This window comes from Coregonus clupeaformis, chromosome 7 (genome assembly GCF_020615455.1).
Source record: "Coregonus clupeaformis isolate EN_2021a chromosome 7, ASM2061545v1, whole genome shotgun sequence".
In the NCBI taxonomy this organism is placed as follows: domain Eukaryota; kingdom Metazoa; phylum Chordata; class Actinopteri; order Salmoniformes; family Salmonidae; genus Coregonus; species Coregonus clupeaformis.
The window spans coordinates 35581891-35594358 of NC_059198.1; the positions used below are offsets into that span (position 1 = coordinate 35581891).

The following is a 12468-nucleotide window of genomic DNA, read 5'->3' on the forward strand; positions in this document are numbered from 1 at the left end:
TAACACTCTCAGATGTCACTATTAAAACCAACTGGCTTCTCCTCCACGTGCCAGCTCTCTGAAAAAATAATCTTTCTGTTTCAAGTATTTTTCCAAGCGTGTGATGCAACTCAACCATTAGTCTCTAATCATTTCTCACTGCCTGGATAAAAAAGCAGAGGTGGGGCCAAGTCACTATTATTCGAGTCACAAGCAGGTCTCAAGCCACACGGTCCAAGTCTCAAGTCGAGTCCCAAGTAGAACGGGTCGAGTCTCGAGTCAAGTCCAAGTCGTGCGTTCTAAGAGCAAGTCAAGTCAAGTATATATATATATATATATTTGTTATCTATACAGGCAATGACTTGTTCAACTACAATTATTTTTCTATTTATTGAGGCTACCAGACATCCCTTTCATTATATTGCCTACAACACATGTTGATTATGTAGGCTAATAATACATTTTAACAACAAATTCCAAATGCAAGCTTCATAAGTAAATTATCCATTTCAAGCCATTTTTACATACCAAAAGACCAGTATGCTAGTAATTGTTGCTTGATGCCCCATTGCTGGTGAGCTTTCAAAGTAAACGGTTCATATTCTTGACGACCAAACTGCATATTAGTTTATTGGACGTTTGCGCTGCACCCGTTTCTACAGATGTAAAGCAAATCAGCAATCTGTTCGCTAGCTCAGCAATTTTCAAACTTTTTGACACGCGACCCACAAAAAAGTAGGTGTTCAAAAAGCTTTTGCGACACCCCCGCGCACGCACGTTTTCTCACGTTTCAAGCCCACTGAACACACCCAGATGTCACGATGAGTATTAGCTTGGATCAAACATCAGACAGGAAGGAGTTTGGTTACAGGAAGTACATTCTTGAGGTCTGGGTGTTGTAGTTTTATGGACAGTGTTTACCAACTGCTCTTTATTTCATATGTTCACATTGGATGGACAAGATACGGGAGGTATTTTATGTGGTGTCGATAAATGCAATAGCTTAATATATAGTATTCCCTTTTAAATGATTTGGTGTCATGCTGGTGTTCTGTTTAGTACTGTCACTTATTAGCCAAAGCTTTTATGATGAATGGATACAGCATAGCACTCCATCTCATTATGTCAGCTTGGTTTTGTTAGCCTTACATTCAAATGTAATGTTTGTAATAAAAAGTGGAGATGTGAACCTAAAAAAAAATAATCCCCACCCCAAAACTATATTTTGGTATTTGTTTCATTAGTCCATTGTTGTCCCAAAATATAGTCCCAAAATGTTTTGCATGTCAACAATCAAGTTCTCAAGATATATAACTTTCAAAATACCAATGATGCATTTTGCCAAAATATAGTTTTTGGGTGGAGTTTTCCTTAATCAATATAAAGTATTTTCATATGAAACAATTACTAAATGTTATTTATATTTTACTGTTTTCATCTGACCAAATAAAAAATAAAGTTTATTGTAACGAGGTGATTCTTCATATGGAGTGTCATCGTACATTAATTTACAGACCAGTTGTAACTTGTCATTTGTCATTGTATATATGAACTTAGTGTGGTCCTCTGTAGCTCAGCTGGTAGAGCACGGGGCCTGTAACGCCAGGGTAGTGGGTTCGATCCCGGGACCACCCATACACAAAAAATGTATGCACACATGACTGTAAGTCGCTTTAGATAAAAGCATCTGCTAAATGGCATATTATTATTATACACAAAAATGTATGCACGCATGACTGTAAGTCGCTTTGGATAAAAGCGTCTGCTAAATGGCATATTATATTATTATAAGGTAAATAAGCGATATATCTGGCCTACTTAGAGTAAGTGGTAACTTTGTCAAGGTGTGGAGGCAGCTGTTATAGGGCTGAATGCTCCATTGAGCACTGGGAATGGTCAGGTGTGTGTGTGTGTGTGTGTGTCTGTGTGTGTGTGTGTGTGTGTGTTGACCAGGGATGTGCTGGCGCTGAACAGTGAGTAACACTCTCAGATGTCACTATTAAAACCAACTGGCTTCTCCTCCACGTGCCAGCTCTCTGAAAAAATAATCTTTCTGTTTCAAGTATTTTTCCAAGCGTGTGATGCAACTCAACCATTAGTCTCTAATCATTTCTCACTGCCTGGATAAAAAAGCAGAGGTGGGGCCAAGTCACTATTATTCGAGTCACAAGCAGGTCTCAAGCCACACGGTCCAAGTCTCAAGTCGAGTCCCAAGTAGAACGGGTCGAGTCTCGAGTCAAGTCCAAGTCGTGCGTTCTAAGAGCAAGTCAAGTCAAGTTATATATATATATATATATATATTTGTTATCTATACAGGCAATGACTTGTTCAACTACAATTATTTTTCTATTTATTGAGGCTACCAGACATCCCTTTCATTATATTGCCTACAACACATGTTGATTATGTAGGCTAATAATACATTTTAACAACAAATTCCAAATGCAAGCTTCATAAGTAAATTATCAATTTCAAGCCATTTTTACATACCAAAAGACCAGTATGCTAGTAATTGTTGCTTGATGCCCCATTGCTGGTGAGCTTTCAAAGTAAACGGTTCATATTCTTGACGACCAAACTGCATATTAGTTTATTGGACGTTTGCGCTGCACCCGTTTCTACAGATGTAAAGCAAATCAGCAATCTGTTCGCTAGCTCAGCAGTTTTCAAACTTTTTGACACGCGACCCACAAAAAAGTAGGTGTTCAAAAAGCTTTTGCGACACCCCTGCGCACGCACGCGCGCACAGGGCGAAAACGCAAGCGCAATCGCTGCACAAATGTAGCATGTCGTTACAGCCATAAACGGTGACGCATTTTCAAAAAGCAAGATACAGAAATAAACTGCGTTTTTACACCTGCATTTTGAGGTGAAAGTCATTCGTGTTAGCGGTCAATATCAACTAGGGATATCATGTCACATTGTCACTTCTCTGCCAGAACAAGCAGGATCACATGGCCTACCTGTATGCAGCGGAGGTATGCATGATCTGTCTGGAGCCTTTTTCTTCCTCACAAATATCCAAATTCATTAGCCAGAATATGTTACATAAGTATTAAAGGTAGTGCAATGTTACAGCTATCTTTAAGACATATAGCCAGTATCACCACTGAGGTAGATAATTATAATCCACCCAAATAGGCCTATCTGAAATATGAAAATGATCAATTGAATCACCAGGTAGGTAGCCTATTGTTGTGGCAAAGATTTGTCCTAGCAGATTGCTGAATAGTACCTTATACGTATGTACTTTATACGGTACATTATACATACTTTATACGGTACTTTATACGTAGGCCAGGAAAAAACTGATACAATTAAACAAAATTCTGGTCACTAACATGCTGACCACACCGTCCACGTTTAGCGCGCGAGCGTTGCAAAAATAAAACTACACATACATGTTATTCAATAATTTCACCCAAACTGCTCGCGTGCGTCAACGAACGTCTGCGTAGCCAGGCGCTAAAATAGAACTTGGTTCTATTTTTTGAGCTTGATGCACTGCAAGTCCCGCCTCTCCCATCTCCTCATTGGTTTCTAAATAAAAATAAAATAAATTGGTCATTTAGCAGACGCTCTTATCCAGAGCGACTTACAGGAGCAATTAGGGTTAAGTGCCTTGCTCAAGGGCACATCAACAGGTTTTTCACCTAGTCGGCTTGGGGATTAGAACCAGCGACCTTTCGGTTACTGGCACAACGCTCTTAACCACTAAGCTACCAGTTCAGCTTTCAACCCACGTGAGTGATTGAAAGCTGAACTGAGGTCCACACTTCAGTCCAGTTGGTGGTGGTAATGCACCTTAACGTTGGTTGCCAACCGCCATATAAAGTCCACAGAAGTAGAAGAAGAAGAAGGAGAGATTACTAGAAACTAACTAGCTTTACCCTTTTATTTTTGGATTAATTGTCGGAGTAGAGAACACATGATTTTGTGTGACTCAAAATGGGTCAAAATTCTACAAAGATCCAGAAAAAAAGGAAATTTTGCATTTCAGGTAAAAATAACAACCCAATGTTTATATCCCAGGACAAATTAGCTAGCAACATCAAGCTAGCTAAATGTCCATGAATGTTTCATGTGTTTTCGACCTGTCCCCAAATTAATATAGTTGGTTCAGGGTTCATTTTGATATTTCAACCAGCGTGCTCTGGATTGTAACTGGTGTGAATTTACAAAATCAGGATGCGCGCGACGGTGCACGCGCGTGCCCGGTATAGAGAGTATGTAATGTGGATATGTGCGCCCCCTTTGTGCACAAAAGCTGATGACTGGTCATTGGTCAACAGTCAAGATGTGCAACCTTTTGGCTCTGAAGCACAGATTAGATGTTTTTGAAACAAGAATTTGGTGCAATGCCGTAGACCTATGTTAGTGACCAGATCAAATAAGCAAAGGTATAAATATCCAATAGAAATGGTAGGCTATATGTATTAAAATATGTATGAAAATATATATTTTTCCCTTTCAGTTTCACATTCGCAACCACCCAAAACCTTCTCATTGCGCAAACTCACCCGACCTGTGTTGATTGGTCCAATCAGAGGGCGTTTCAATAGCCAATCTGTTTTTTTTTGCAAGTGCGATACTGTCTCTGGCTGCATGGAGAGTAATCCAATGAGACTATGCCACAAAAATGCGTGACAAAAACGTTACAAAACCTGGCCAGATCATTTCAAGTCACCAGTCTCAAGTCAAAGTCGAGTCCCGAGACTTGAGGCTCTAAGTCAAGTCTCAAGTTATTTCATTTTCAATCGAGTCACAAGTCATCAGATTTGTGACGAGTCAGACTCAAGTCCAAGTCACGTGACTCGAGTCCACACCTCTGCAAAGTCACATCAATCAATAGTATTTTGTTGAGAATAACGACATTTTTATAAAACAAGTAGGATGCCTGAATATTATTCCATATATTATTACATATATTATTACATTAGGGGGCTGAATCTGGAGACTTTGGTGCAGAATATACAGTATATATTTCCAGATGAGCTGCTGGTTTAAATGTCTCTCCTCTGTGACTGGACACAAAGTGGTTTCTGAGCATGCTAGGGTCAGGGGTACGACCCCCTGCGTGAAGAAGCTGAGAGGGACGGTTGGGGTTGTGGTTTGGGGTTGAGAACAGTCTTAGCTGGTTGGTTGAGGTTGGGTTGGAGGGGTTGGACTCAGGGGTGGTTCAGGTTGGGGTTGAGACCAGATCAGTCCTAGCTCCGTGGGTAGAACATGGTGTACTTGGAGGTTCTGAAGCCTAGCAGGTCTCTCATCTCGTTGCGGAACTTGGAGAGGTCCTGCCGCAGGTGGTTGAGGTTCTCCACGGTGGCCTGGTCGGTGCTCTGCATCTTCTGCCTGGTGGACGTCAGGTAGCGATGGACCAGATAACATATGATCTTCTGGTAGTTCTCATTACGCTTCTGCTTCAGGTTCCTCCACTCCTGGATGGGTGGGACAACAACAACATGGGAGGTTAGGGTTTGAGACTGAACACAGTGTCTACTTATCTGGATATCATGGAAGGATAAGATTGTAAAAAAAGGCTTTATTTGAAGTATACAGAGGTACTTCTTGATTGAATAGTGTCACGTCTCTCTTACCTTGAGGCTGTGCTGTCTCTTGACCTTCCCCGTGGAGGTGTGGGAGCAGATCCATTTACTCATACTGGTCAGCAGGTAACACACTGTCTTGGGGGAGGGCAGGATGTTGAAGGGGGGCGGTAGGGTGCACTTTTCGTCAAAGTAGCTCAGCCACAGCTTGGCGCAGGCAAACTTCCATTCCTTATCCTCGTGGTTCTAGGGGGATTTAGAGGGAAATGGGAGATTTAGGAATTCAACCAGAGTATGTGAGTGGAGTTGAGCAGTCGGAAATCTCATGGAGATCCGGCGTCCCACCTTGATTTTGCACCAGTGTGTTTTATCAGTTTCTTTCTGAAAATATTTAGCAAACTCCATGACAGTAGCTAAAGCAAGGGGGCTATAGCAGCACACAAGACTACAAATGCATGCTGGGCCGGGCACGCCCTGAGCTCGTGAAGTGAACGCTACTGGAGCTGGTGAGAAGGCCGACGCTCCAGCCTTTGGGAAACTCGCTACACGCGCCAGTCAAATTTGGCACGCTCCGCTCCTCGCTCGGCTCCAGCTCCACTCCGCTCACATACAGTGGGGAAAAAAAGTATTTAGTCAGCCACCAATTGTGCAAGTTCTCCCACTTAAAAAGATGAGAGAGGCCTGTAATTTTCATCATAGGTACACCTCAACTATGACAGACAAATTGAGAAAAAAAAATCCAGAATATCACATTGTAGGATTTTTAATGAATTTATTTGCAAATTATGGTGGAAAATAAGTATTTGGTCACCTACAAACAAGCAAGATTTCTGGCTCTCACAGACCTGTAACTTCTTCTTTAAGAGGCTCCTCTGTCCTCCACTCGTTACCTGTATTAATGGCACCTGTTTGAACTTGTTATCAGTATAAAAGACACCTGTCCACAACCTCAAACAGTCACACTCCAAACTCCACTATGGCCAAGGCCAAAGAGCTGTCAAAGGACACCAGAAACAGAATTGTAGACCTGCACCAGGCTGGGAAGACTGAATCTGCAATAAGTAAGCAGCTTGGTTTGAAGAAATCAACTGTGGGAGCAATTATTAGGAAATGGAAGACATACAAGACCACTGATCATCTCCCTCGATCTGGGGCTCCACGCAAGATCTCACCCCGTGGGGTCAAAATGATCACAAGAACGGTGAGCAAAAATCCCAGAACCACACGGGGGGACCTAGTGAATGACTTGCAGAGAGCTGGGACCAAAGTAACAAAGCCTACCATCAGTAACACACTACGCCGCCAGGGACTCAAATCCTGCAGTGCAAGACGTGTCTCCTGCTTAAGCCAGTACATGTCCAGGCCCGTCTGAAGTTTGCTAGAGTGCATTTGGATGATCCAGAAGAGGATTGGGAGAATGTCATATGGTCAGATGAAACCAAAATAGAACTTTTTGGTAAAAAACTCAACTCGTCGTGTTTGGAGGACAAAGAATGCTGAGTTGCATCCAAAGAACACCATACCTACTGTGAAGCATGGGGGGTGGAAACATCATGCTTTGGGGCTGTTTTTTCTGCAAAGGGACCAGGATGACTGATCTGTGTAAAGGAAAGAATGAATGGGGCCATGTATCGTGAGATTTTGAGTGAAAACCTCCTTCCATCAGCAAGGGCATTGAAGATGAAACGTGGCTGGGTCTTTCAGCATGACAATGATCCCAAACACACCGCCCGGGCAACGAAGGAGTGGGTTCGTAAGAAGCATTTCAAGGTCCTGGAGTGGCCTAGCCAGTCTCCAGATCTCAACCCCATAGAAAATCTTTGGAGGGAGTTGAAAGTCTGTGTTGCCCAGCGACAGCCCCAAAACATCACTGCTCTAGAGGAGATCTGCATGGAGGAATGGGCCAAAATACCAGCAACAGTGTGTGAAAACCTTGTGAAGACTTACACAAAACGTTTGACCTGTGTCATTGCCAACAAAGGGTATATAACAAAGTATTGAGAAACTTTTGTTATTGACCAAATACTTATTTTCCACCATAATTTGCAAATAAATTCATAAAAATTCCTACAATGTGATTTTCTGGATTCTTTTTTCTCATTTTGTCTGTCATAGTTGACGTGTACCTATGATGAAAATTACAGGCCTCTCTCATCTTTTTAAGTGGGAGAACTTGCACAATTGGTGGCTGACTAAATACTTTTTTTCCCCACTGTACTCTGTAATCGACTCACTTTAATAACTCCCTTACCGAAAAAACAGGCTTCTGGCAAACAGTTGTTTGCCCAATTTATCACAAATTTACGGCAAGCTCATATTTTCACATGCAAATTCGTTATTTGGCAAACTGTTGCAGTAAATTTGCGGTAACTTCTGAACTTCTGGCAAACAATTCTGGGAAACTTATTGATTGTTCTATTGTTTGCTGAACAATTACTGCAAACTCAATATTAATATGCAAATTAGATCAGGTTTTTGGTTACTGTTGTATCTACGTAAACCAAATCACATATAACTTACTTCTCAGAGAAAAAACGAAACATACTAAATGTAGTAAATATCCTAAACGTATTAAATGTCTTTAACAGATAAGAAATACATCCAATAGAACTTGAAATCATCAGAATGCTAATGAAGAAAAGAGCAAAGCCTGATATTTCCCAAATAAATTGTTTATTTGATAGTTTTGTGTAGCTACAACATTTGCATGATAGAAATGTGAACACTGTGGGGAAGTTCACCGTAGGTTGTTTAAGAAGACAACTACAGAATTATTTACATGAGCCAAATGATAACTGAGCAATACATTTCAACCAATGGCAGTTTAAAGGATACAGTAATTAACAAAATTGTAATAATTAAAACAAAACCTAAATAAAACCCATTTCAGAACTGGAGATGGATATATTGCTGGGTTAAAACAACCCAGTGTGTTGGGTTGTGACATACAGTGAGGGAAAAAAGTATTTGATCCCCTGCTGATTTTGTATGTTTGCCCACTGACAAAGACATGATCAGTCTATAATTGTAATGGTAGGTTTATTTGTACAGTGAGAGACAGAATAACAACAAAGAAATCCAGAAAAACGCATGTCAAAAATGTTATAAATTGATTTGCATTTTAATGAGGGAAATAAGTATTTGACCCCTCTGCAAAACATGACTTAGTACTTGGTGGCAAAACCCTTGTTGGCAATCACAGAGGTCAGACGTTTCTTGTAGTTGGCCACCAGGTTCGCACACATCTCAGGAGGGATTTTGTCCCACTCCTTCTCCAAGTCATTAAGGTTTCGAGGCTGACGTTTGGCAACTCGAACCATCAGCTCCCTCCACAGATTTTCTATGGGATTAACGTCTGAAGACTGGCTAGGCCACTCCAGGACCTTAATGTGCTTCTTCTTGAGCCACTCCTTTGTTGCCTTGGCCGTGTGTTTTGGGTCATTGTCATGCTGGAATATCCATCCACGACCCATTTTCAATGCCCTGGCTGAGGGAAGGAGGTTCTCACCCAAGATTTGACGGTGCATGGCCCTGTCCATCGTCCCTTTGATGCGGTGAAGTTGTCTTGTCCCCTTAGCAGAAAAACACCCCCAAAGCATAATGTTTCCACCTCCATGTTTGACGGTGGGGATGGTGTTCTTGGGGTCATAGGCAGCATTCCTCCTCCTCCAAACACGGTGAGTTGAGTTGATGCCAAAGAGCTCGATTTTGGTCTCATCTGACCACAACACTTTCACCCAGTTCTCCTCTGAATCATTCAGATGTTCATTGGCAAACTTCAGATGGCCCTGTATATGTGCTTTCTTGAGCAGGGGGACCTTGCGGGCGCTGCAGGATTTCAGTCTTTCACGGTGTAGTGTGTTACCAATTGTTTTCTTGGTGACTATGGTCCCAGCTGCCTTGAGATCATTGACAAGATCCTCCCGTGTAGTTCTGTGCTGATTTCTCACCGTTCTCATGATCATTGCAACTCCATGAGGTGAGATCTTGCATGGAGCCCAAGGCAGAGGGAGATTGACAGTTCTTTTGTGTTTCTTCCATTTGCGAATAATCGCACCAACTGTTGTCACCTTCTCACCAAGCTGCTTGGTGATGGTCTTGTAGCCCATTCCAGCCTTGTGTAGGTCTACAATCTTGTCCCTGACATCCTTGGAGAGCTCTTTGGTCTTTGCCATGGTGGAGAGTTTGGAATCTGATTGATTGATTGCTTCTGTGGACAGGTGTCTTTTATATAGGTTACAAACTGAGATTAGGAGCACTCCCTTTAAGAGTGTGCTCCTAATCTCAGCTCGTTACCTTTATAAAAGACACCTGGGAGCCAGAAATCTTTCTGATTGAGAGGGGGTCAAATACTTATTTCCCTCATTAAAATGAAAATCAATTTATAACATTTTTGACATGCGTTTTTCTGGATGTTTTTGTTGTTATTCTGTCTCTCACTGTTCAAATAAACCTACCATTAAAATTATAGATTGATCATTTCTTTGTCAGTGTGCAAACGTACAAAATCAGCAGGGGATCAAATACTTTTTTCCCCTCACTGTAAACTCAGCACATTGGGTTGGGGGATTGACCCAGCAGAAGGAGTAATTTTTAATGTAATCCTTGGGTTATTTTCAGTGTAATTCTAATGTCAATTTAGCTTATATTTTAGCCTTCTCTACCATCCCAACCCCTCCTTTTCCTACACACCATCAAGATACAATGTTGAATGTGTATTACCTGCATTTCAGAGAATTGTCCACAATGTCCAATAATATATACAAAATGTAAACAGCAAATTGAAACAAAGCCCTATTGTCTAAGTATGTGTTATTTAATGAGATTTCATAAGATAGGCTTGATTATTAAAATGTATTTATATTATTTCATGAACCAAACAGTCCAAACATCAGACTAAAGCCTCAGTTGAACTTGATGTGGAGTTTGCAATCTGAGAAAAACAAAGCATGTGTGCGTGAGACAGTCTGTCTTAAGTGGTGTTTAACACAGATCTGTCTATCAGATAGTGCCAGAGCTAATCAATAGATTAGCACATTCACTGACACACCTCAGCTATCTTAGGTGACAGCACACACACATCATGTTGTCTTGCCATACAATAATGGTCTACATTTGGATCGAGTCAAAACATTGCTACACAGAGAACAAGTGTAAGATATTATGTTTGTCGCTCTGGATAAGAGTGTCTGCTAAAAGACTAAAATGTACTTCTTTTTTTTTTGTTGTCCAGAGCGACTTGCAGGAGCAATTAGGGTTAAGTTCCTTAATAACTGTATTTCATTCATAAAGCACTTTTCACATCCCCCAAAATGTAACATTTGTAATTTAAACTAAATTGTGATAGAATGAAAGCGTACCAGAATGCACTTCAGCCCAGCTTGACCAAAACATGTCTTTATATATTAACTATACCAACATAGATTTATGTGCAACAGTAGTTGAACTAAAGGAAAACAAGCACATAGCGTACAGTAGGCAATAAGCAGGCACAACAACAAACAATTTAACAGAGCTATAAATAGTGCCTTAAGAGCAACAAAGCAAGTATGGTCAAATGAAGGCCAGACTATCTATGGTAGCTGTGCATGTAATGTACTGTATCTTGTCCCAAGTGGCTGCATGGTTCTAAGAGGCTCTGGTGAAGTTAAGTCTTTCAAGTTTCCATTAAGGTTGTACTATTGGTTATCGATGACAACGTGGAAAACGTAGATGCTGTTTTACACACGGGTCAAAGCTCTGGAATCAAGAGGCCAGGTTCCACTCATTCAGCGTATCCTTTACAAAGCTCTCCATTGGCCTAGACCTCTGCATTTAAGTACAGAGATAAATAAATGTTAGAAACATAGCTATCTAGCTATACTAACTTGGCTACATCAAATTTTAAAGTAAACTAACGTTAGCTAGCTAATAGAATTTGCATCCATCTTCCTCAAATTCACAAGTCCAACTAAAGCTGCCACTGTCAGAAATCATTGAAAACCACGGCAGTAACGCTAGCTAACTCCTTCAATCACCATGCAAGTATGAGATAATCCTGACAAATAGCTTGGTTAAATTTACTCAGATGGAGAATAAGTAAAATCTAGCTATGGTAACTTAGCTAGCCAGCTAACTTAGCTAATGTTAGCTAACGAGTGAAACAGTGTCCGAGACAGTCCAGAAGAAGTGTCAGACTTAGCTAGCTAAGGTAGCTAGCTAGCTAACTTTAGCTAGTTACAGTTACAGACACTGACATAGTTAGCTAACTAGCTAGCCAAACGTTGACAAAAAACGTACATTTAGCTATATTCCGCAACAATATTTCAGTAAATTAGCATCGCGAGCATGGTCGCGAGGCTAACTAACGTTACCACAGCCAGAAATATTATCACAGAAAATGGCTAGCTAGCTAACGCTCAAGCTAACATTAGCTAGCTATCTAGTTATGATAGGACAACCTATTTAACCAGAATGACCATCAAATACATAATTCGTAACTTTTGTTACTTACAGTTTTCACGGTTTTCAGTCAGCCAAAACACCCTTAGTTTGTCGAAATAACGTTAGCCGTTTTCCACTCAGTCACATTAGAACTAGAAGACTTACAAGACGCCACGTCTTGACACTTGCTCACGTTCTGGTGGACTTCACGTGCTGGTGGCGGGAGAATTAACCCACTGGCTGGGTCATATATCCATAACCCAACCTTAATAACCCAGCACCAACAACCCAACCTTGCAGTTTTTACAGAAAATAACCCAACTATTGACCCAATGCCTGCAACCCAGCAATTGGGTCATCCAAACAACCCAGCATTTTTTTGAGTGTAACTTACATCTCAAAGCCATGGAAGCAAGAAGCCTTGACTTGTCTGGGCCACACATATTTATTTGTCCTCAATTTGATTGAAGGCCTCAATCTGTATTTTTGAAAAATTAAGATAGCTAACGTTAGCTAGCTAAGC

At 41.0% G+C, this 12468-nt stretch overlaps 1 protein-coding gene across 1 annotated transcript in view; it reads right to left on the reverse strand.

Annotated features, from left to right (window-relative positions):
- Positions 1–4054: 4054 nt before the first annotated feature.
- The window catches only part of LOC121569353 (short transient receptor potential channel 1), a 50221-nt gene continuing 41807 nt past the window's right edge, over positions 4055–12468 (reverse strand). Inside the window, exons 12-13 of the mRNA XM_041880241.2 lie at positions 5574–5768; positions 4055–5414 (exon numbers count right to left, since the gene is read on the reverse strand). Of these exons, the coding sequence (XP_041736175.1) occupies positions 5187–5414; positions 5574–5768 (423 nt within the window). The 3' untranslated portion in view covers positions 4055–5186. The remainder of the gene's footprint in view (positions 5415–5573; positions 5769–12468) is intronic.